This window comes from Podarcis filfolensis (genome assembly GCF_964270895.1).
Source record: "Podarcis filfolensis genome assembly, chromosome: 1".
NCBI lineage: Eukaryota > Metazoa > Chordata > Lepidosauria > Squamata > Lacertidae > Podarcis > Podarcis filfolensis.
The window spans coordinates 70,461,907-70,487,934 of NC_139604.1; the positions used below are offsets into that span (position 1 = coordinate 70,461,907).

The following is a 26,028-nucleotide window of genomic DNA, read 5'->3' on the forward strand; positions in this document are numbered from 1 at the left end:
TTATTTTCATAGCAATTAAGCCAGTAAATCTTCCTTATGCTTTGTTTCCAAACAGGGATGGATTGATAACTTTAATGGACCTAGTGGCCTTTTTATTGCTGTAAGTAAAAGTTAAAATGTAGGCAAATATATTTTTCTGAAAAGCTATAGTGGCTTGAAATGGCTTTCTTATCTTGTACCTTCTGTTTTAAGGCAGGAAAAGGAATCCTTCGAACGATGCGAGCCTCAAACAATGCAGTTGCAGATCTTATTCCAGTAGATGTAGTCATCAACGCAACAATAGCTGCTGCCTGGTATTCCGGAGTTAATAGGTATAACAGGTGACAATGCATTTTTTAAAAATTGACTAAGCGGTGGTCTTATGATAGTAAACGATTTGCTTACATCAATATGTGATTGTGGTTTCTGTTTCTATAGCCACAAGGAACTCTTATTGCCTCTGTTACCATTGCAACTGTCTCGTGCCCCAAATTTAGTACAGGGCTCAGGGGCATACAGCTCAAGGGGTGTTCTGGACAAGCATCAAACAGTGGCAAATTGCACAGTTTTTTTCCTGAGAAGCCCCTGCATTGTTGCTAGGACTTCTCTGGCATGCTTTTGCTTCACAAAGAGAGCAGTGCAAGCAGGATTGGAGGCAACCTATATTGAGCACAACTTCACTTCAGATCTTGCTGGTAGTCTCTCCAGATGTAAAGTGACAGAACCCCAGAGACCTCTGCAGCAGTTCAGACATCCGTGTATAGGGGCTGCATCACTCTAGCTGCACTAACTACACATTATTTGTTTCAGTTTAAACCATATTTGGGGTAAACTCATCTGTATCCATAGATAAGAGGGAATGAGTTATTAATTTTCTGGGGGATGATGGTGTTGCAACATAGTCTACCTACCCTGATTACTGACTCCATTTCTCTTCAGCTGTGGACCTGTGGCAGTTTAGTTCCCATTGCTTCTCTTCAGAATCCTAGCGGGCAGTCCCTGGGAGCTTTGTGAACTCCTTGCCTTTGCCCTCGGTTAAATGTGAAAGTTTTGGGTGGCAGCATTGTAATGCTGGAATATTCTCCTATGTGAGGCTTCCATGCCCCATTACTGATTACTTTGAAGTATTCCAGAAGTTCTAGAGAAGAAACACAAGAGGAAGCAATGTGACTTGGACTTCCTCATTACATATATACTTGTGTTTCTCATCCGAAGAGCGCAAAGAAACACATCCTCTGTGCTTCCTCTTCCCACTTCTCTGGCAGGTCCAAAGCTGTTCTTAGATGTATAGTAAGAGTATTTCCAGTTTGTCTCCTACTTTTATTATTTTATTATCCAAACACTCACTCACATGAATGCCTATGCACACACAGGTGTTCCATTCATCAAGTGATTGAACCGGTGACCAGGGAAGGGCAATTTATATCTCCATCAGGGGAATGTGTTGAGTGGCCCTCTATGACTTAGCAGCTAGGAAGATTAGGAAGAAAGATCTGGATGGGCTAGTGGTCAGTCACAGTGGGTACTCAGAGATCTAATTTACACATTTTATTTGAAAATTACTTTTTATTCTGTTTAATAATATATTTTGGTGGATTTGACCGTGGTTTTACTGCATATGTAGCAACTGCTGCCCCCCCCCCCCTTTGGATGTTGCCATGGCCTTTGTCTAGGTCAATAAAATCCAATAAAAATAAAATATAAAACAGCAAAAATGTATCACATAGGAACATAGTAACAAACAGAAACAATAATGCCCCCCCATTTAAAATGTCAGATTGTTTAATTAGCTAAAGGCCTGGAATGTTTTTGCCTGGTGCCTATAGATAGGGAGAGCATTCCGCAAGCAGGGAGACATCACCTAAAAGTTCCATTTTTGTGTTGCTACCCTCCCAACCTCTCACAGAAGGTGCACACAAAGAAAGAAGGGCCTCAGATGATGAGTGCAGGGTGCAGGTCAGTTCATATGGAGAGAGGTGGTCCTTGAGGTATTATGGTCCCAAGCTGTTTCAAGGCTTTATAGGTAAAAACCAACATTGTGAATTGGGCCCGGAAAGCAGTTGGCAGCCAGTACAGTTGGGCCAGGATTGGTGTTGAGTAATTAATAAATCCACTGAATCAGTTTATAAATGCTACACTACAAAGTGGTTTTTTTAAAAAAATCCTTGGCTTCTTATTCATATTACTATTTGCTGTGGTAGGGATGTGGGTGGCGCTGTGGGTTAAACCACAGAGCCTAGGACTTGCTGATTAGAAGGTCGGCGGTTCGAATCCCCGCAACAGGGTGAGCTCCCGTTGCTCGGTCCCTGCTCCTGCCAACCTAGCAGTTCGAAAGCACGTCAAAGTCCAAGTAGATAAATAGGTACCACTCCGGTGGGAAGGTAAACGGCGTTTCCGTGCACTGCTCTGGTTCGCCAGAAGCGGTTTAGTCATGCTGGCCACATGACCCGGAAGCTGTACGCTGGCTCCCTTGGCCAATAAAGCGAGATGGGCGCTGCAACCCCAGAGTCGGTCACGACTGGACCTAATGGTCAAGGGTCCCTTTACCTTTACCTTTATTTGCTGTGGTATTGGTTAGCTACTTTTACCTTTTTCCCCCCTTTTTATTATGTGAACTATTCTTTTGTCTTAAGAGGAATGATAATATAGAAAAAAATTTAACTAATTTTTGTTTTTCAGACCAAGAAATATTATGGTATACAACTGTACTACGGGTGGCACCAATCCCTTCCATTGGGGTGAAGTTGGTATGCCTTCTTTTTTTCCTCTGCAGTTTAATAAATTAACTTATTGGTGAACCTTTAGAAAGCCATGCATGAAGATTCACAAAAAAAAAATAAGAATTGCTTTTAAAGGACCAAGCATTGATTTGTCCCTGCTTTCTGATTGGGAGCAGCTTTTCAAATAAATTTGCTCTCTCCATAGATACTTGTCCTTCTAGACTGCTAGAACCATTAAGCTCATAGGGGAGAAGATTGTTTTGCTACGTATGCTTGAAAATACATTGTGTGACACAGCATTTTAGTGTATGCATATAGTGTTAGAGCAATGTGTACCAAATATTTCAAATATATATATATTTGCCTTTTTAAAGCATTACAAAAGTAATAAAAATACAATATAGTATAAAAGAGGCTTTACTTAGTGGTGTGTGTGTTTATGCTGTGGTTCCACAGAAATGCATGAGTTTTCAGAGAGAACATGTAACCCTTAAACAGCTTCAAAGCAGTGTTTCAGTGTGAGGGTAATAGCTGCTGAAATTACAGAGGGCAGAATGGTGATTGAGATTTACCAGTGGTTTGAGGGCAGAGCCTCAGTAGTCTGTAGAACTCCTTTAGCTTTAACCATGATTCTAGAACAAAATATGCAAAATAGTGAAAAATATAAAATAAATAACTCAAAACAATGTAAACATTAAGCAGATTTTCATAACTTATTCAGCCCACATATTTCAATTTTTCTACCAAATTGAACTGCACCAGTACCCAGCTCCTACATTTTTTTTAGCACAGTGTATATACACACCTGGTTTTACTTAAGTATTGGACTACAATTGATAGCAGTACTTTGATCAGAGTTATAACATCAGAGCAAAGCACATTATAATGATTCTTAAAGGGAAGAGGGCCAAGAGTTGCAGTTCTGCACCAGTGTGGAGTTTGCAGGCATTATATGTATAGTGGTACCTTGGTTCTCGAACTTAATCCATTCAACTCCCGAAACCATTTGAAAATCAAGGCATGGTTTCCAATTGGCTGCAGGAGCTTCCTGCAGTCAAGGGGAAGCCACATCGGACGTTTGGGTTCCAAAAAACATTCACAAACCAGAACACACACTTCCGGGTTTGCGGCGTTCCGGAGCCGATTTGTTCGGGGGCCAAGCCATTCAAGAATCAAGATACCACTGTGTAGCTTTTCAAGCAAACCTGATAAAGTGGCTTACACTAAAATGTTAAAACAATAGCAATGAGCATTAGTTAAATGCTTAAAATATGGGAAAGATAAGCTGTAAGGAGAAAAAAAATGTTTCAAGGCTAGATATTGAGTAGCAGCAGTTGATGGATAGCGGTGGGTGGGTAAAACTAGTTTATCTAACTTACAGCCCATGAGAAAATGGGATTTGCTGAGTTTTGAGGAATCAGTGATATATAAAAAAAGCAGTTACATAGGACTAAGTTATTTTCCAATTTCTAACCGTACTAACATAATTTGTTTAAAGTTTTACATCTCTGGATTATTATTTTTTACAGCATCTCTTCCCAGGTAATTAATAGCCTGCATATAATCTTAACATTCTTTACCATCTTCTTTTCTGTCTAGTCAGAATGTCAAAAGCAGTGCATAAATCTTCCTCTTCTGGAGGACTTCCTTTTTACTGTAAGAACACTTCTTTATTTCACTGGAAGTTGGGTTAAGACAGTACAAGATTACAGATTCAGGCCTTCAGTCTGAGAAACCAAAATAAACCTTAATGAACAATTCCTTAATTTAATTCAGGTGTGTTTGATACCTGAGCTAATTAAAAATGTTGGGTTAATCTGTAATGCAACTTACAAATTGTTGTGTGATACATAGGTCATAGCATAGTGTCAGCCAGTGGAGCTCTATTTGCAATTATTTACAAACACAAGGTTAATAATTAAGTAGGAAAGAGGAACAGAGAGAGCACAGAACAGGAAATGAAGCTGCAGTCAGTGGAGCACTTAAAAGCACCAAAAGAATTCCAGTGAGAGAGACTACTTAGGCTTGACAGTTGAACTGAATGAATGCTGAACATTGCTAATTAGTGAAAGATGTGTACGAAAGATGTGCTTTGATTCATTGAGAATAGTACTTGTATGTTATGTCCATGGAAGTCCATTACATTTAAATGGTTATTATCAAAGCTGTTACACAACTTTTCTTTCTTAGAATACCATGTAATATCCACTTTCAAGAGGAACCCTCTCGAACAGGCCTTCAGACGGCCCAATGTAAATCTAACCTCCAATCACCTTTTATATCACTACTGGATTGCTGTAAGCCATAAGGCCCCAGCATTCCTGTATGATATCTACCTCAGGATTACAGGAAGAAGCCCAAGGTAATGGTGACTAGCTCTGTCTTCTGTTCCTCATGACAAACCCATGTTTACACGATTAACACATTAACATGTTATTTGTTATTATGATTGAATGTGCCATTAAATCCACAGAGATGTTTGACTTCAGGCCATGGAAATGGTGTAGTATGGATAATGTGCTAAGTAGCTAAACCATCAAGATGTCTAAGGCTGTTGAATTTGCTACCTAACTGTGGGTTCATTCTTTGAACAAGAGCTGCTCAAAACATTGTGACCCTTATTTTTCCTACAGAGAGTTACATAAATTTGACATTCAAGAGGAATCCTTTAGAACAAGCAATAAGGCGTCCCAATGTTAAACTCCAGTCCAACCCCCTTAAACATCATTATTGGACTACAGTCGGTCACATACTTCCTGCGTTGTTATACGATGTTGTTCTAAGGTTGACAGGTCAGAAACCGTGGTAAGAAGGAAAGGGCTAATACTTTGCTGGAAAGGTGATGGAAGCTTTTTGGCGGTGTAGATCAATGGCATGAGCTTCTTCTGTAAATTTACTAATAGAAGCATCAACAATAACAGTAAAAGAGCTGGATGTTTCTTAGGACTTAGTGATTGTTTGAAGTTCATTTTCTTACAATGAATCTAACAGCCCCAGCCATTTTCTAAGTCTTTTGAATCATTCCACTCTAGCACTGTTATTGAAATTATAAGCTGAAATGGAATGGGAGGGCAAGGAGATGTAAGAGATAAATAAATATATATGTATATATTGCCATCTGTATAAATATAGATGACAATCATGGTGTACTTGTGTTTTTTTTAATGGATGATACAAGTCACTTAACACATTTTATCTCACTGACATTCGGCTTATAATTCTTCTGGCTACCTTTTTTAAGTAAGCAAAAAGTTTACTTTAACTCGTCAAAATTGCATAGTTTTATTCTTCCTATTTTATAGTTTTAAAATGGCACGATTTTCAAGCTTTCTTTTGCAGAATGGATGTTCAAACTGCACAACAACCACCACCACTGAGATCTGAGGGAACAGAGGAACTGTCAAGTTCTGTTCTTTTCAAAGTTAAATTAGCATTTGCAATACTACTACTTTAAAAAAATATATGCATATTTTGGTATGTCCTCTATTGACTTTAGAAGCTCCAGCATAAAACTTGTCCATGTTCTGTGACAGCATCAGCATATTTTACCAAAAGTTAGTTCATGCACAGAAATAATGCTTGTTATGCTTTATTGCTTGTGGCATTGTCTTGATGGCTATTGTGGAAGCATGGGCAAGTATTATGCCTACATCTTTGGAATTTGGTGACTTTATGCCATTCTCTCAGCTGCCAATACCAGCTTCTCAGGTCCATCAAAGTAGACTTGCTACACATAAAGGCATGCTTCTGCTCTGTTGCACTGATCCAGAGGAATTTGCTCTATTGGTTTTGGAAGAACTTTAACATTCTTGCCAGTTACATAAATTTTATGTATGTATTTATGTATGTAGAACAACATTCTTATCTATGTACAAGACCTTAGGCTTCAGTCCTTTACATTATGGATGGGCATTGGCCAGGCTGACAGGGGCTGATGGGAGATTGAGTCCAACAACATCTGGAAACCACTGGGCATCTGCTGCTGCTATACAAATGACCTGGGAGTAAAGCTCATTGAACTCAGTGGGACTTACTTCTGGCTAGATATGCATAGCTTTGTACTGTTTTTTGTTACTTTTCCAGACCATCATCGAGCTCCTTATGAGATTAACACTGCTCAGTATCTCATTAGTTCAGTAATGGTAGGAAAACGTCAATAGAAACAGTTTGCCTACCACTCCTGATTTTACACCTGTGGTTGCAGAGAAAATGTTGAACGTATTTTAGGGAATCTTCAGAATTGCAGTAAAAGACCTAGCTAGCATTCTGTGTTGACCGACAGCACACATTAGAAGACTCCACAACACACAAAGGTGTTTCTCAATATAGGCTTTTTGGAAACAGGGGTCTTCAGTGGGTGTATTAGATCATTTCCTGTGAAAATTAACCTATGAAAGCATTCTAAAGAGAAAGCTAAAGATTCTAAAGAGAAAGCTAAAGAAACATTGCACTATGGCAAGCGTTGTGTTAGTGAAATCATTTCAGCTTGCCAGATGGTAGGTTTCCCCCTTGTCATCTCCCCTGTGCTGTTCTGGGGGTTCTCCCAACCCCTTTAGGAGCAGCTAGGGGAAGGAGAGGAAGTGCTGTTGCCCTAGCGGAAGTCTTTGGTTGAATCTGGCCCACATATATGCTCCCCTGCTTAATACTAGAAGCTGTGTTCATCCATTGAAGCTGGATGGTTGGAGATTCAGTACAGAGAAAAAGAAGTTATACTGCTTAACCTCTCACTGGTGCAGCAGCATGTGTGGGGAGGAGAGGGGGTATTTGGTACAGGGGCCACAGTTGGGGTTAGCTTAAATCAGTAGCATTTATTTCATAGCAAAAAGTACCAAGCTACCAATATTCCCACTTCCTTCCTTTTGTGGAGTGCCTTGAAAGTGTAGCCAGGGGAGAGCGAAGTCTGTGAGAGCAGACTTTCTATTTCTTCCTCTCCAACTCTGGTCTAGTGACTCACAGCCCTCCAGAGCAGATTTTGAGGCAGTTCAGGGAAGGGAAGAGGAACTCCTGTTATGCCAGAATAAATCAATTCTGCTGGTGAGAAGCCCCACTGGATGTCGCCCAGGGAACTGAAACTCAAAATTGTTCATCTAGAAAGTAAAATACTCACTCTTAGTAAGCTTGCGTCCTTAACTTCAAGTGTACTTGAATGTAATGCATTTTTAAATTACTGCTAAAAATCTTTATAGTCAGTATTTTTCTGTTCTTCTGACTTTTGTGCTTATGAATGTTTGGAAAGAAGAGCTCTGGCTAAGCTTTTCATAATATGGGTGAGCTGCACAAGTTCCCTTGTTGTAGTTCAGACACATTTTAGGTCCTTAGAAGAAATGTATAAAAAAAAATCCTAATAGGAGAAAGTGTTGCGTAGTTTCATTGTCTTGTATTGCTTTTCTGGTAGGTAGTTATTTGTATTTGGGATGTAGTTCTTCCTGTTAAATAGCTTTCCCCCAAACATACTTCTTTTATTTAAATTATAAAATATTTTACACACAGTAGAATTTGACCATCCTGCTCAGTATAGGCAAACAACCACAGTCTTTCCTAAAGCTGTTTCATACAGATGCTGATTTTATTTTCTCGTCCCTTTCCCCTTTTCATCTTCTTTGCTCTTTATCATCAGTGCCTTCCATTTTAAGGATCAGGCTGGAAATGTATGTGTAGAATCACTGTATGCTCTTGGCTGTGGCTAGCCGGTGCCAGTGGAATAAGTTGTTGCTCTAGGAAGACAATATGCACCAGAACTTAATTTTCCTTACAAATGTACTAAAAATGTATTTTAAAAATGAATATTCAGTTTCCTGGATTCAAATTTATACATAAACATATTTTTTAAAATAGAAAAGCTGCTTTCCATGTTGATCCTAATAATAGAATGCACTGTATTCAGACAAATTATTCATTGTTGCCCCAGGTAGGCAATGAACATGGATAGAATATTTCTGCATATTATGTGGTAAACCCTTACATCTGAACTGGCATACTGCATTGCATCAGTTGGTGTAACGTGATGATATTGGAAAGGAGAATTGTTATGTAATGTAAACTTTCCTTATTGGCCTCTGGAATAATGGGAGCGGGCATCTGGTGTGTTGATTCTCAAATAAATACCCAACATATTATTTGTGTGAGAATTATACTCAGGGGCACTTTCTGTTGCAGGGGAGCTGCCCTTTGATGCTATCCACAGAAATAGTTTTCTGGGAGCGGTGGAGAAATAGAGAAAGGACATCTGTCTCTAGAGTTTGCCCTTTGTAGATTGAGGCTAAGCTTTGGTCAAGCCAGAAAGTTACAGATAAATTTTTGAATCCAGTGTTTCCCCTCTTGACTCGGCAATGAAAACTACTAGATAATATTTCTCTTCTTCTTTAACTCTATCTACTTCATATTAAGTCTCTATAATCTAGTTTTCACTATACTGTCTAAGCATGTAGTTCATCATTTTCCTTAAAATATTTATTAAAATGCAATGCAGAAATATTCTAGTTATGTTAAATTTACTTGAGTGCCTTGGGGTTGGGAGACAATTAGAGGATCTGAGTTTAGACATGTAGTTTTTCAAATGTCATTTTCTTGAATAACATCTTTCCCTGAACTGTAGGATGATGAAAACAATAACACGTCTTCACAAGGCTATGATGTTGCTAGAATATTTCACCAGTAATTCTTGGGACTGGAACACAGATAACGTCAATATGCTCATGAGCCAGCTGAGTCCTGAAGACAAAAAGGCAAGTTACGTTTGTTTTTGTCTTAGCAATGACTTACTCACTGTACTATTGACATGTCAAGCTTCTCAAAGAAAGAATAGCTGACAGGGAAAATAGGAGAAAATCAAGCTATAGTATAATCGTGTGCTTGGTTCCTTTCTTTGCTTTAACTTTTATAAAAAATAATTTACAATGCTAGACACCTTGTCTGCACTAGCATTCCTGATATGTGCAGCTAATCCAAATGAGTTTGAATGAACTTTAAATATTTGAAATTGAGATAAATTGGTGAAGCTAGATTTTTTATTTTTTGAAATTATGAAGACTGTCATACTCTATGCAGGTATCTGATACTGAATCATTTTAATCTTAGATTAAAAGGTTAATGTCAAGATAGCTCAGTAGTTTAAATCTGCTTGAAAACAATAAGTAGGCTATGAGACTAATTTCTGTTCAGCTTGTTAACATAAACTAGGACTAAACTTAATATGCAGCGGTTTGTGATTATGGATTAAGATAATACATTCAGTAACAAGGTTTTAAGAGTATGTGTGCCTATTTTAAGTCTTGTTACGTGTTGGCAAAAGCAAGGATAACTTGGAACTGTAGTGCCTCAATGAGTTCTAACCAAAAACAGAATCTCTAAAGGATTGAATTTAGGGATTGAATTTAGGACCTTCTGCATGCAAGGCAGGTGCTCTGCCACTGAACTAGGGTGCTGTGATTGTCACAGTCCTGTGCCCCAGCCCTGCACCAACATTGTTTCTCTGCTGGCACCACCTTACTTTGGGCTCCTTCAATAGCACAGTGTGGTTTGGTTGTGATTCTTTACCCTTCCACCCATAATTCACAAAGAAGCTCATTGTGACAATGGCTATGCATTCTCCAACCTTACAATGTAGGACTGACTACAGGGACCACCGCTTTATTGCCTACTCAGAGGTAGAACTAATATCAGCTATGCGCTTTTAACCCCTCCCCCTGTTTGTATCAGCACACAGGCCATTCAGGCTTATGATGGCTACACTTGCTCTACAGGCACTAATATTTACATCATTTCACATCCAAAGGTGCTCCACGCTATAACTCTACAAACCTTTTTAAAGGGGGAAATTTAAATGCCCCAGTTAGCTTGAAGTGGGGGTGTGTGTGTCATCCTTTCAGGTTGATTCTGTATGTCGCTTGATTAACAGTTTGTAGAGTTATAGTGGGGAGCACCTTTGGATGTGAAATGATGTAAATATTGGTGCCTTTAGAGCAGGGGTAGCCATCATGGTTTACTCCATACGTTGTTGGACTCCAATTTCCATAAACTCCAACCAGCATAGCAACTGGGGATGATGGGAGTTGTAGTCCAGCAGATCCGACCCACCCGTGAGGCAGGGTGAAGCAGCCACCTCAGGGAGTGGAAATGAAAGTGGTGGCGCCCCCACCTGCCCTGCTGCTTCAACCACTGGTGGAGAAGCAATCCGGGTATGGTAGGTTTTGGTGGCTGCAGAGCAGCGCAGTATTCCTCTCCCCAGCGTTGCTGATTAACTATGAAACAGTTTCATCTGTTGTGCTCTTGACTTAAGAATAAAGTTACATTTCATTTGTGAAGTTTGGCATAATACTGTTCGTTCTTTTTGTGACAGACCTTTAATTTTGATGTTCGACAACTACACTGGGCAGAATATATGGAAAATTACTGCATGGGAACGAAGAAATATGTATTGAACGAGGAAATGTCTGGTCTCCCAGCAGCTCGGAAACACTTGAATAAGTATGTATAGTTTATGGGTGGAATTCACCTAACAAGTCCAATCGGTGCAAGCTCTGCACAAGGGCTTCCACTTGTTCAACATAGCTTTTCCTTTTTCTAGTATACTCCCTAAATAATTTTACTTGTGGGGGCAGGTGTCAGGAGAGCCTCCATAATATCACACGAGAGGAGATTGTTCTGCTTGGCAAGCTGCGGTGCTTGTGCTGATGGGAAATTCACTATAGCATGATTTCAAGTTCTGCCCTCAACTTTTATTCTTTACTTTTTAGGAGGTAATGGCAATTGAAACCTTACTGCCTCTTTTAATGTCTGGTGCAGAGGAGGGTAATGCTGCATCCGTCTGGTTTTGGGATCAAAGAATTCTCATGCAGATATAATACCTGAGGGAAGGTGTTAATTGTGACACCATATGCAAGTAAAAAAAATTTTTACTTATAATTTTCCTTTTGGAGTATAACAATATAGCTGCTGTGAAGTCATAGAAGTCAAAATATCACAAAATGTAAAGTACATAAACCTGTACAAATGGAAAATTTAATCTCCTTGATGACCCCACCATTCTTGTTGCTTTTCCAAATTAAATTTGACTGGGGGAAAAGTTGCAGTAATATTGGGTAGCTTTAAAAAAAAAGGTTGACACCACAAAAAATCTAGAGTTACCCATATGCTCTGTTGTGATATGAAATAAAAAACAGTGCTATAACATGATTTTTGTATGTAAGTGAGCAGCTAAGCTAAGAATTTTGCAATATGTAGGGTTTAACAGGGGAAGGCTTACCATCTCAGCTGGTTTACTGACAAGTCTTGTCACAAGGAGTCTAGAAATCTAGGTTTGGCCCAGGTGTTTATTAAAACTGGACTCTACTTTGGACTGGAAATCATGCATGTATTGTGCACATACATTCTTACATGATGTTAGCTATGAAACAGTTTAATCTGTTGTGCTCTTGACTTAAGAATTAAAAGTTACATTTCATTTGTGAAGTTTGACTTAATACTGTAAGGCTTGTTGTTGTTACAGGTAGTTGACAAGTCATGATTATTACACATTTATACTTCAGTAATTATCATTAACTGTTAGACCTTACAACCATAGCACACAGTCTGTGTCATGTTTCACAACTGTATTAGTTGGACACACAGTTGCTGAAATTTTTGGTCATTGCACAGAGGTGCCCTCTGTCCCTTTTCTTAGTGTCAACAGTGGCAAGCTCTACCAGTTCTGAGGCTGCCTCTCTCAAAATCCTAGGTAGGTTGTTTCTAAACTTATCCCAGGATTTGATCAAACCCAGATCTATGGACTAGAAAGATAACATATACTAGGATGTTTACTCCATTTTGTGTCGTCTACCTTCCAAACCATATAGGCATTAAGCAAGAAGTACGGTATATACTACAGCTGAAAAAACACATTTGCTACTGTTTGATCATACTTTTGGAAGCTATTGTGAAGACAATCTGGCCACAAATATCCTAGCTACTTTTAGTTTTACTATAGTAAAGAATAATTTGAGGCTTGGATTTGTGCTCTGAGATTGCATTGGTATGCAGTGAAGAAAGGAGAACTGCTGCCCTTCTTTTCTCACAACACTTGTAAGTTATGTACCTGTCTTCTAGAAACCACTCCTGGATTGGTAGGTAAGGAATTCTGGGGGAATTCTGACATTTCCCCTCCAGTTTGCAAACCAGAGCCAGGCATTTCTTAGCTGAAAACGTTACTGGTTGGGTTATCTGTAGGGACTTCTATGACAAACATGAAAGAAAACATCTACTGGTAAAAGATGCAGCTTATTTCCTTATTGCAGGAATAGGTAATGTGATGCTCTTCAGATTTTTAAGACTCCAGACTTCCATCAACTCCAGCCAGCATGACCTAAAGATCTGGAGGGCACCAGGTTGACAAAGGCTGGCTTATTGTATAATGCATACTTTATACAAGTAGCTGATTGTTAGACTTCTCAATTTATTAGTCAACAGGGGCGGGCATCAAGTGCCAATTCATCTTACAGTTGTTAACTTTACTTGTGGGTCAGCCTGTGTTTTTCACATCTTGTTTTTCCTTGCTTTCCTAGGCTAAGGAACATTCGTTATGGCTTCAATACAGTGCTTGTGATCCTCATCTGGCGTATTTTCATTGCAAGATCACAAATGGCAAGAAACATCTGGTATTTTGTCGTTAGCCTCTGTTACAAGTTTCTCTCTTACTTCAGAGCATCCAGCACTATGAGATATTAAAGATGGCAATTCTAGAATTAGGACATCTATGCATATGGTGGTCTAATGGCATAAAGCCCTAAAATGTACCTACTCATCTCGTCTTTTGTAAAAACATGAAATATTAGATCTGGATTGTGAAATACAGTACAGTACACGTGATGCTTAATTGTGTATTTCTGTGGAGATCATATGGCTGATACTGGATCAATCTGTCATTAGGCAAATATGTAGGTTAAATATCCAAATGAATTTAATATCTCTGTATGAGGAAGAACTTTAGGCCACTGACCAGTGTAACTGTGCAATTCTGGAATGCATTGAAATTAAAATCTGCCTTAACATAGTAAACTTAATTTTTATTGCAAATAAGTGTGTTTAGTTAAGGTGAACAAATTATTGGCTTAGATGGTAGAGCTATTTATTTGAGACTTTAAAATTGCAACTGGTTTGTCTGGTTATTCTTATGAGAGAGGTATCTTTGTAAATGATTGTGAGTTGGGCATTCGTTAGTCTTTTATTCTTCTCTCCTCCTTTCCAATCCCTTGACTTGAAAAAGCAGGGATCCTTCAAGGGGAAAACTGCAGCTGGTACACAGCATTTTACTCTGCATGTTTTTCTGACTTGTGGCTTAGAACTGTTTGTATGGCCAAGGAAAGAGGTGAATTTATTCCTTGGAAGTTGCACACAAGGGAACCACATCATTACGAGTCACTAGTATTTTCCTTTTATTGCAGAAGAAATCAGGAACTTTGAAATTTTATTCAGTGATTTAGAGCATAAATCTGTTTACGAAATGCCACATTTCTTAAATTACCTACAGAATTTTAAACCAAATTATCGAGCACTACTTCTGAAGGGGTGAAATTGATATTTATGCTAAATAAAACTCAGCACAGTTTGGGGGAATGGTGAAAATAGAAATGAAGAAAATATAAATAACTGAATAGGTACTAGGTTAAATGTATTTTTCTGCATGTTGCTTTACCAGGAAAAATGCATTTACAACAGTCCTTGCTCTAAGATTTAATTAAGTACATATAATATTAAAATCTTAAGCTGTTAAACATAGTTACATACAATTCTCTGCTATCATTAACATTCTTTTTATTTGATATAATCTACCATACTTGTGTGGTGGCAAACCGATTAACTTCTATTACACCTGGGGTTGTTTTTTTTATTAATATGCCTAAGTAAATTGTGAATGAATCCTGAATGAACCATAGCAGTTACGCGAAGCACATGCATCCTATACTTATAATTCCACATATAGAGCATGTCTTGCTGCTGTGGAAATATAACTTCTTTCATGCAAATGTGCATCTGATTTTGGAGAGAGAGCTTCCTTGTTGAAGTTTAAATATTTTATCTTATTAAGTACTTTAATGTACAGTTGTTGTTTTTTTAAAAAAGATCTGCATATAATTTTCCAGGGATACAAAATGTTACATAGTCCACACTATTAAGAAGTGTGTGAGTCTGGTGTTACAGTGTTGGAATACAATAAATTGTGGATTTAGTGATTTAAGGTTTTACAGTTGGGTGCAATATTCCTACTGTATCTGCTACAGCTGCTCCCCTAATTCTTTCTCATTGAACTTGAATATTTACTTGGCATTTTAGTACGTTGTAAACTTTTGCACAAGGTGCCTGGAACCCAACAAGCCACTTTGATTTGTGTATATATGTACGTGTGTGTGTGGTTGAACTTGGTGAGAGGCAGTTGTAAGATGCTTAGATGCTGAGTTCATTTTCTCACTGTACTGTTTTTATGGAACAAATTACTGCTTACTCCTGAAGCTAATGCAGCTGAGAAAATTGCACCGGGATCCATACTACGATTTTAAAAGATCTCTGAATAACTGATGGAATTGTTTAATTTTCCACACTAGTTTAACTTCCAGTATGGCTGCCATATTGGATTCCTAGGATTTCCATTTAATTTGAATGGTTACCTAGTTTTCTCATACAAAGAAATAACATAACTATGTCGCAATAATGTTCTAGCATTCCACATAAATCTAGATTGTAAAGGTTCCTTCAGTTTTGGTGTTCATACTAATGTTGCAACTTCAGTAATTTCAAACTTGTTAATTAACATAAACAAGATTCATAATTTTGGGTATTAGTCTGAAAAGTCTAATTGACTTGAAGAAACTATCCAATCTAAAGTGAGAGAAGAGCATTCTGAAATGGATCACTCAGAAGGTGTGCCAGAACTTTAAAATTTGGGACCATAGAAGAACATTACCCTGCAATGTAGCTTTCTGCTGTAGGAACAGATTCTGAAAACAAAATTTTAAATCATAAGCTTTTATAAAATAGAAATATTGGGTGCCTTTGTTTGTAAACCAAAAATAAACAAATTCCTGAATATGATGTTTGTTGAATTTATCGAGTTGTTTAAGCTGTGTAGAAACTTTAACTTAAAACATTTTGTGCTTTGAAATAGAAATTAGTAGCAAAATCTCATTTCAAAATGTCTAAAGTTGCATGTATAGTCATATTCAAATATCTAAAGGGCTGTCATATGGAGCAAGTTTGTTTTCTCCTGCTCTGGAAGCTAGCACCTTGAACCAATGGATTCAAGTTACAAAAAAGGAGATTCCGACTAAACATCAGGAAGAACTTTCTGACTGTAAGAGCTGTTTGACAGTGGAACAGACTCCCATGTGAGGTGGTGGACTCTCCTTCCTTGGAGTTTTTTAAACTGAGGTTGGATGGCCATCTGTCATGTATGATCTAATTGAGATTCCTGCATTGCAAGGGGTTGGACTAGATAACTCTTGGGCTCCCTTCCAAGGCTACATATATGCTATGTATATGCTGTACATATTACAGTCATATGCTAAAGGTCACATGAACCCCTAGTACCAATGAGTACTAATATAAAACCCTAAATTGAAGAAATTTAATGTTGCATGATTACTTCAGGGTGAAATCTGACTAAATCATGCATAGTGGACTGCCTGAAATCAGTGGATAAGTTACTTAAGACAATTGATTTCAGTGGATGTATTCTGAAAATGGCTAATGTTGAATTTCACTCACACTAGCAATTTTGTGCATGTTTATTCAGCGTCTCTCTGAGTACTCAAGAGTCTCTCTCTCTCTCTCTCTCTCTCTCTCTCTGGGACCTTCTAGGTAAGCATTCATAAGATTACAGGCCTAACCATTTTTTTATTAGTGTCTTCATTTTCTACATTGTGTTTAAGCTTGAATGAAACAAAATGGATTCAGTTAGTTCCATCCAACAATTTAACTACTTATTTAAGGTGGAAGTGCATAACAGGTCTTTCTTTACTTGTCACATTATTCAGGCAGTACAGGACCTTAGATGGGATGAGATACACAAATTTTACTTTCTGTACTACAGTAGAACTTCAGTAGAAATGAGGCACGGGGGGTGGGGGGAAGGTCAGTGTTGCTTCTTTCACTGAAAAATGAGCTGACATTCACGTAATCTTGAAACTTTAAATATATGGAATATTTCTAAAAATAACACCACCACATATTAATACTAATTTGAAAACTTAATTTTCGTCTAGTCTAGATGAGTAGAAGGTTTTTGTTTTATTTAAAGGATCTCTGGATATTCTGAGCCTGACAGACTAACACTCATCCCAGAAAGAGGAGGAGGAAATGATTGCTAGCATAGGCAATCATGTTTAAGAACATTTTATGCAGCATATATATGCCATTCAGTAACAGTGATTTTCTTGGTTGCTTACAAGCAATAGTATGCTGAGTACAGCTTGCTGGGGGTGTGTGGAGAGAGAAAGATAAGTGGATCCAAGCAAATATAGAAAAGTATCTGAAACATAAGAGAGAATGTGGGCTAAATGGTACAATCAGCCTGGCTCACACAAGTTCACAGCTCTTCTCTTCAGCTAAGTGTTTATTGCTACTCATCAGTTTAAAAAAAGAATGCAGGTGACCCAGGACAGATTCCAAATGGTTTGTATCTTAAGAGATCATCTGCTCCACACTGAGCTCCACGCCTTACATAGCTTGAGATCCCAGTTTCCTGACGCATCAAATTTCTGTACTGTATCATGTTGCTGCAATTGAAATCTGTTTGATCTTTGTGAACTCCCAAGATTTGTCTACATGAATAGTAACAACAGTTCAATTTTAAGGCTTTAAATAAAAACCGTTGATATGGCATGGTCTTAACTTGCATATAACAGTGTTTTCTCTTGTAATTATGGTTTTAACCCCCCCTTTTTTTCTCGGTCAATGGGAAGATGGGGTACAATGAGTTTGGCTAGTTACAATTCTAAAGGAGCCCTTTAACATAATTTTTGACATGGGCTACTTGGGACTAATTTCAAGAGGTGACAAGGCCTAATTCTGTCAAAGTTGCACAGTTAGATTTTCAGTCCATTCTCCCTAATCACAATGTATGGGAGTGGTTGTGGCTTAATTGAGGATGATGTGGAACAATATGCACAGCAGGTAAGGTAAGACCCAGCATAGGTCTGCATTGAAATGCTGAGTGGTGTACTTTGACTTGGGAAGGTGGTGGGCTACTCATGGCTGTTCACATTTTCTTATCCTTAGTTGACTGTCACTGTCTCTGAGAGTAATTCCTAAACTTAAGCAGGTAACAGATTTATGAGGAGAATGAATTTCTGCAGCACATCTGCTACCTCTATCCATATCTGGAAAAGTTTGAGTACCATCTATGCAGCCCCTAGTGATAACTACTGAAATGTGCTTTCTATGTGATGGTGGTCCTTTCTCATGTGGGGTATTGGGATGGTGCTCTGTCTGCCTATCAGCTTCACAGAGTAATTCAGAGTGTTGGTGTAGAACTTCAAAGCCTGAAGTGACTTGTGCCACTTTAAAGAGACCACCTTCCATATGTTTCTACCCACTACTAAGAGAAGCTGTAGTCCAGTTCTTAATTTATTCAAAGAGTTCTAACATCATTGATCATCTGTCCATCCATCCCAAAGTGATGGTATATCACTCCCCCAGGCCCAGCAATGCTTTTTTTTTCTATTCAGGCTTGAAGGAAAGCCTTGGCTGACTTAACAGGATGACATTGTGTTTTAGACTTTGTTTACAAATGCTTATTGGGCTTCTGTTATTTAATTGGAGGGTGTGATACCATTATTTTTCCCTGCGTTTGTACAAAAAAAAGTTAAAAAGTACCTCTCCACCCTCCAAATACAGAAGTTCTCTTTTTTGCAGTGAAGGAAGAAGAATAAATATTCCAATTGGATGTACCATTTTTGAATAACGGACAGGTCAGAAGTATGAGAATTTAGCAGATCCCTTCGCTGCATTATAAGCAAATAAACGATTAACCTCTTAAGATTATATTCAGTTGCGGATGGAAGACAATGTTTCTTCAAATTACCTACTTCTCTGAAGTGCTCTGGGACACTACCTGGAAGTACGACGCTGTGGTTTCCAACTACAACTGATCTTTGTGACATCAACACCTACAGTTTTCCTCCGTTTAATATTTCATTCGGAAAGAGTAGACTGCACGGTTATTTTCATTCTTTGTGACTCTCACTTAAAGCTTTGCCCATCCATTTTTAATAGGAGTGTGCTGCACTTAGCTTAATAAGTTTGTTTCTGGGCACACTGGTTAGGCGTGCCTGTGTTTTGGTTTTTTTCCATGCTGGCTTGTGCTTCCAAAACAGGCACAATCTGAAGTGGGCCTTTTCCTGGGCTGAGAGCAGCTCAGTAATGGCATGATAGTGAATACAGACTAAACTCAGTATCCATCATCTGGTAGTTTTGTGTTAGAACATGTGCAGTCTAGTGCAGTTTTGCAAAAACTTCCCTGCCAGTGGTCCATATTGGGTTAGGTCTACACAGTGTGGAAGAATTACTGCGCTGTACAGCTTGTCTGCCTTCCAGAAGCTGAGGTTTTAGTATTTAGTGTGAAATATATGAAAGTTGCAGTAATTTAAGACGTTACAGCAGTTACAGCAATTTAAGCCATTCATAGGCAAGTTAATCTGTTTTGCCTATGTGTATAAACATAGAAAGATTAAAAAAAACCTTTAAGTGAGAAAATGTAATGCTTTTTTTCTAGGGCAAACAAATACGAATAGATGGCAGTGTATGCTTCCTCCACCTCCAGTTGGTGCCAACTCTGTCTAATAATATCTTTGCTTTTAACCTTTACCAAAGAATGTTTTGGGATACTAGAGTGTGTGAGATATAAAACCTGGCAATGCTCAAACAAGGGATTGCTGAGCAGTTGATAGCTCAAATAATTTAACCTTGTAAATTGGAAGGCAGAATAATCCTCCTATATTCTACACAGCAGCTAAAATGAGAGGACAAGCTTTCAGACATTGAGACGCTCACACTGATCCCTGCTCTTTGGCAGCAGAATCTCAACATCTGGAATTCTTTTCTTACAAAAATATTTTGAAAGTTCTTTGGGTAAGTATTTTTATTGACTTACCCATTTAACCCAAACAACAAAATAGTGCTTCATGAAACAGACATATTAAAAACCAAACCAAACCAAGGGTGGCTATATTCACATTAACTTGTGGAATTCTGAACACATCAGGATAGGTTTGAGGGTAGGAGGCTGATATCCAGATGGAAGGTTTAGCCACCTTGTGGCTTCTCTCCAGTTTGGAAGAGTTTTGTCTGTAATGGTTGAGTCCATAGACCAAGCTTCCATGAACTGATGCTCACTTTGAAGTTAGCAATGAATCTGCCCAGTCCTACAGATGCTCCCACTTAACAGAATTAAAATACATGCTCTAGACTTGCCTATTTTCAACTTTATTCCCAAAGTTAATCCCAGAGCAGGTTACATTAGAAGAAAATATGGGAAGGTTACCTGGACTTACGTTTGGTTCATGCCTATGCTTCGTGGAAGCTGGCACCAAGACACTAAATGTCTTACATAGCTCCGAGCTCACTAGAAGAAGCCCACCTTTTAAAACTTTCACACAAATGGCCCATTTAAATGGGGCAATGAAGCAGAGCCCATGGATACAGGTGTTTGCTAAAAGTAATAGAAGATGGAAGCTGGTTGGAATCCTGATAACTCTGAAAAGAAAGGGGAAACTCGCCAACCACTCTGACTGATGGTTCAATTCAAATGCTAAGCCTCCGTCCCACAACACAGCTATAGGGGAAATGACAAGCACCAAAGCTGCACTAGCTGCACACAAGAGGGAGTTACTTGGGTGGGGTGTGTGAAGCTAAAACACTCCCATGAGAATGAAGCATGCGCAGGGGCCCACAAAATGTAGAGTATTTGGTTCGGTGGGAGGAGTAGGAAACCAGAGGGATGGGAATAGATATGTAGTACCTCTAAAAAGATGTGGCTGGCTGGAACACTGAATAATAATAATAATTTAAAAAATTGTCCAGTAGCACCTTAGAGACCAACTAAGTTTGTTCTGGGTATAAGCTTTTGAAAGATTTTGACTGCGTCAGTCCAACACGGCTACCTACCTGAATAATAATAATAATAATAATAATAATAATAATAATAATAATAATATTTTATTATTTATACCCCGCCCGACTGGCTGGGTTTCCCCAGCCACTTCCAACAAAAGATTAAAAATACATAAAAACATCAGTCATTAAAAACTTCCCTAAACAGGGCTGCCTTCAGAAGTCTTCTAAATGTCAGATAGTTGTTAATTTCTTTGACATCTGGTGGGAAGGCGTTCCACAGGGCGGGTGCCACTACCAAAAAGGTCCTCTGCCTGGTTCCCTGTAACTTCACTTCTCGCAGTGAGGGAACTGCCAGAAGGCCCTCGGAGCTGGACCTCAGTGTCCGGGCTGAACGATGGGAGCGGAGACGCTCTTTCAGGTATACAAATGAATGATATTTGTCAAAGCAGATCATAGATTCAGAGTTGGAAGAGACCCAAGAGACATCTAGTCCAACTCCCTGCAATGCAGGAATCTGCTAAAGCATCCACGACAGATGGCCACCCAACCTCTGTAGTCTGAAGACCTCTAAAGTATGTTTAAGCTTCCACAATACTTATTTTTGTTTCTGCTGTAAGACTAACACTCTGGGGACACATAAAATAATAAATGGATTAATTTTATGCTGGACGAAGCAGCCACAGTTAAATGCTTTGTTTCAAGGGGGTTAAAAAGTGACAGGATGGATCACAACTGGGCTTTGGGACCAGGTTCTGAAATGCAACAAATTATTGTTGCATTTTAGAACAATTTTAGGTTCTAAAATGCAATAATTACTGGAAAGACCTTCATGTCTGGCCATGTTTGGTCTCTTTAAATGCCTCTCAACACATACATGTTTTGTCTATTTACTCTTCCACCCTGTGGCCTGACCTTATACTTGGCATTCTTTCTGTCATAAATACTGCCAAGAACCCTTTTGGGTTCTGTGCACAGTCTGCAAATAATCTGGCAGGGAGCTGCGCCTGAAAGTGAAAGAGAGAGGAGGGTGAACGCAGTCCTATTGGTGTTGGAGATAGAGCGCTAGGAAGCTCAAAAGAAAAACAACAACTGGAGAATGAAGAAAATTATCAATTAGTGAGGAAAGCTTACTTTTTCTGTGTTCCTTGCAAATTCTTGCATCTACTTCTCATTCACAAATGACCCGCTATTTTGTGCACCTCCTTGAACTACTTCCTCTGTCCAAAATGACTGCAGTTGTGGTAGAACTGATCTAATGTCTATTTGTTAAAAGGGTTGGGGAGCATAATCAAAGCTGAATGTTAAATGTTTTGTTTTCAAATCTGGGGCATAACTTCTGATTCTCTTGTACTTGTAATTTCATTTAAATTAAATCCACTTAAACTTCTGATTTCAACAAGAAAAAATTCTGTGTGTGTGTGTGTGTGTGTTCCAGTTTTCTGACATGCATTTATACCTGCCGCCACCTGTGAACGCAGGGCTAGCACTACCATTCTGTCCAAAGTGGCAAACACCCATGCCCTTGACTGCGTAAGATCCACAATTAAATGGTTAAGGCAGCATGAACAATCCCCAAAATTGACATTAACATTTGTTGGGAAGTATTAATGGAAGGTCTAACCCAGGCTTCCTCAAACTTGGCCCTCCAGATGTTTTTGGCGTACAACTCCCATGATCCCTAGCTGGCAGGACCAGTGGTCAGGGGTGATGGGAATTGCAGTCTCAAAACACCAGGAGGGCTAAGTTTGAGGAAGCCTGGTTTAACCTCTACTCTAGGCAGCTTCTGTATGTGATAATGATGTCCTTGTCATCTTGTCATTTACCTCAGGCAGCAAATGTATTGGAAGCAAATGGCAAATGAATGTTCCTTAACAAACACATATACTGCAGAGAGACAGCTTTGAATCTCTTTGGCAGTCCAAACCTCTGATAAAACTGATCTTGGTTAGGCAAACAATCTTCCCTCTTAATGTCCTCTCAAAGTACCAACTGATGGCATCCTTCACCCTAACAAAAAGCTTTGCTAGTAACAGTAGTAGGTGGGGCCTTTTACTCCCTCCCTTCCATGACTTCCTGTCTAGGTAGGCCAGACATGCAACAGGCTCTTAAAGGTGGCCACCCCAGCCTCTTCGATTCACTCTAACGCCAGGCAGGAGCACTTTCTAGGGATCCAAAGCAAATGCTCAGGGAAGCATAGAGAGCATCCAGCTTACCTGTCTCTCCCACAGAGGACAGCATAGCTTGCTTTCCCCAGTCAAACTCCACTTCTATCCATGTAGCACAAACCAGGTCAATCTAGGCCATGGGTAGTGTGATAGGAATTTTGTTTACAACAGTAGGCAAACTAAGGCCCGGGGGCTGTATCCGGCCCAATCGCCTTCTAAATCCAGTCCACGGATGGCCTAGGAATCAGCGTGTTTTTACATGAGTAGAATGTGTCCTTTTATTTAAAATGAATATCTGGGTTATTTATGGGGCATAGGAATTTGTTCATATTTTCTCTCTTCAAAATATAGTTTGGTCTGAGGGACAGTGGACCGGCCCCTGCTGAAAAAGTTTGCTGACCCTTGAGCTAGGCCCTTGCGGGGCGGGGGTAATTCCTTTTAATTTGGCAAAAATGCACCCAAGACTCCTACAGCAATGTTAGAGAGTTTAGTTTTATTAAGAATAAAAAAAAAAGGAAGACCAACAGAAGAGGTAGAATGTTATTTCAAGAATAGAGTTTCTTACTCAGGTGGGTCTTGATTGAACTGCTGTGTTAACTACCACTGGATTTTTTCAGCTCCCTGCCAGACAGAGCATATTCTTTGCTTTGTGTATTCAAGTGGAAACACAAGTTCTCTGCTGAGTAAGAATGGAGAGCAAAGAGATGGTGGGCGCATGTTGCATCTTCTCCACACTCAGCTTCAGCTGCTCAGCGCTTTGCAGGGAGAACAGGCCTGCCCTGCCTCAGGCAACAGTTTCCTTGTAACTGCTGTTGGCTAATGGAAGCTGGGTCAGTAGAATGATCTGGCACTTTTGCAAATACTTTTAGCTCTGGCCTTCTGTGTACTGGTGATCAAATGTGGAAACCGGAACCTATTTTTACTCACATCTCTCAAGTGACAGGCACTTAGTGTGATGGGGGTGGGAATGAAGATACTGCCCAACTATTAAGGAAGTATCCATAATTATTGCCCCCCAAATTATGAGGCAGGAGGACACATAAAAACTCCCCGCTTAGCAACCATCCTATCCTTGCTTTCTAGGTCATCAATGAAGCATTACCAAGGAAAACAATTTGTGTATTCATAGGATAAAAATCCATTCAGCACAAGATGGAAGGTAAGTATTAAAAAAATAAAAATCCTGTTATGATGGTTCAATCAAATTCTTTTGTAAAAGAACTTTCTGACAGTACGAGCTGTTCGACAGTGGAATGGACTCCCTCGGGAAGTGGTGGATTCTCCTTCCGTGGAGGTTGTTATGCAGAGATTGTATGGCCATCTGCCATGGATATTTCAGTTGAGATTCCTGCATTGCAGGAGGTAGAACAAGATGACCCCTGGCGTCCCTTCCAATTCTACATTCTATGATTCTAAGTTGCCACTCTATCATTTTAAAGTCATTTAAAACTACACATGGTGTTCAAGTCAGGCGTCATTTCCTCCTGAATACGCCCACGGTGCAGTTTCAAGAGTTGGAATCTGGAAATCCTATGAGAGAGAGTGCTTCTTGATCGTTTCCTCTGGACTTTTAGCAGGCAAAGAACAACCCCACTCTCTCCCAAGCCGTTTTCTTTCCAGTGGATGAGAAGAAGCAGGCTGGTCTGCATGCACATGTCTTCGGTTTTGCAATGAGCAAATGAATGAGAAGTTGTGACAATATTTCTGCCGCTGTTATAGCAACTGCTTCAATTAATTTGAGGTGCAAGGGGAAAGGAACCTGAAGTGGGTGGGAGAAATCAGAGTGGTTGATAAAACACACTTGAGTACTTGAGATAGAGGTTCAGGAAGTGTGGCGTTATTTGAGCATTCATCTCTTTGTAAGAACATTATATATTGTTCTTTGAAATTACTTCTGTTCCAAGATCAACTTCTCTTGTGCACTTTGCTGGCTTAGTATGATTATAGTGACTCACACCTCTATTCATGCACAACAATAAGCAGTGCCGATATGCTAATCTTCTGTTCAGCAAACGCCCTTATCTCTTAAGTACTCCATTTCCCAGCAGTGGCGTGTCTGATTCACATGCTGCTGCCTGGATATTTTAGTATATACCGTATTTTTCTGTGTATAAGATGATGGTTTTTTGCTTGGAAAGTTCAGGCAAAAATTGGGGGGTTGTCTTGTATACAAATAGTGAATGCAGAGGCGGATGATTGTTGGTGGTGGCGGCAAGTGGGCATGTGAAGCATTGTTGCCTATGGTGAGCAGGTGGGCGGAGGATTGTAAGCTGCGGTGAGCAGGCAGATGAGCAATTGGTGGCAGCGACCTCCTTCCAAGCGAAGCAACTCAAGGGCAACCACCTCCAAAAAAAGCTCAATAGTTTTGGCTAACTTCCCCCTAAAAAGCTCAATAAGTGAAGGGTGGCCTCCCCAAGAACTTTGGGCAACCTCCACCAAAAAATATTAATTTGGGGTACAAAAAAACAGGGGCCGTCTTATACATGAAAAATATAGTACTCTGTCTACTTTCTCTTGTATCCCTTCTGTAATCCCATCATAAAATCATCAGACTTTGATATGCATGGGTAGCAGAGGTGCCAGGTTGCCCCCAAGACTGAGGGGGCCTGATGCACATTGCACGTGTGTGACATCACGTCATCTGGAGGAGGCCAAATGCTCTGGAGGAGCCAGCTGCTGAAGCTGTGATGCGTGCCGGGCCCCCTCAACACTGAGGTGCCTCGGCCCCTTTCCAACAAATATTGAGGGGGCTGGAAACATGTCGGCTCCTAGAGTTGGCTTGCCTGATGGGCAGCAAGTAAGACTTCCGGGTGAAGATGGCAGCAAGTAAGGCTTCTTGTCCTTGAGCTCTACAATCTAGTCTAGTTTTATTTATTTTATTTATCTGAATAGTTTTAGAGTCATTTGGCTCTTCAGTTAGTGTTCCTTGCTACATACAGGCAAGGAGCATAGATGCTTTATCTGTTTTACTTCTACATGGGTTTAAAACAATATACAGTGGTACCTCGGGTTAAGTACTTAATTCGTTCCGGAGGTCCGTTCTTAACCTGAAACTGTTCTTAACCTGAAGCACCACTTTAGCT

At 39.5% G+C, this 26,028-nt stretch overlaps 1 protein-coding gene across 22 annotated transcripts in view; it reads left to right on the forward strand.

Annotated features, from left to right (window-relative positions):
- FAR1 (fatty acyl-CoA reductase 1) overlaps positions 1–15,761 on the forward strand; it is a 37,693-nt gene extending 21,932 nt beyond the window's left edge. For 7 of the 22 annotated variants that reach the window (XM_083599042.1, XM_083599037.1, XM_083599035.1 and 4 more), the window contains 7 exons: positions 56–100; positions 193–320; positions 2,659–2,726; positions 4,890–5,061; positions 9,295–9,424; positions 11,038–11,165; positions 13,238–15,761. In XM_083599042.1, the coding sequence (XP_083455168.1) occupies positions 56–100; positions 193–320; positions 2,659–2,726; positions 4,890–5,061; positions 9,295–9,424; positions 11,038–11,165; positions 13,238–13,400 (834 nt within the window). In that variant the 3' untranslated portion in view covers positions 13,401–15,761. Of the gene's footprint in view, positions 1–55; positions 101–192; positions 321–2,658; positions 2,727–4,889; positions 5,062–5,332; positions 5,505–9,294; positions 9,425–11,037; positions 11,166–13,237 lie in introns of all 22 variants that reach the window. The other 15 variants (XM_083599030.1, XM_083599027.1, XM_083599029.1 and 12 more) reach the window with 3 other exon arrangements.
- Positions 15,762–26,028: the final 10,267 nt, after the last annotated feature.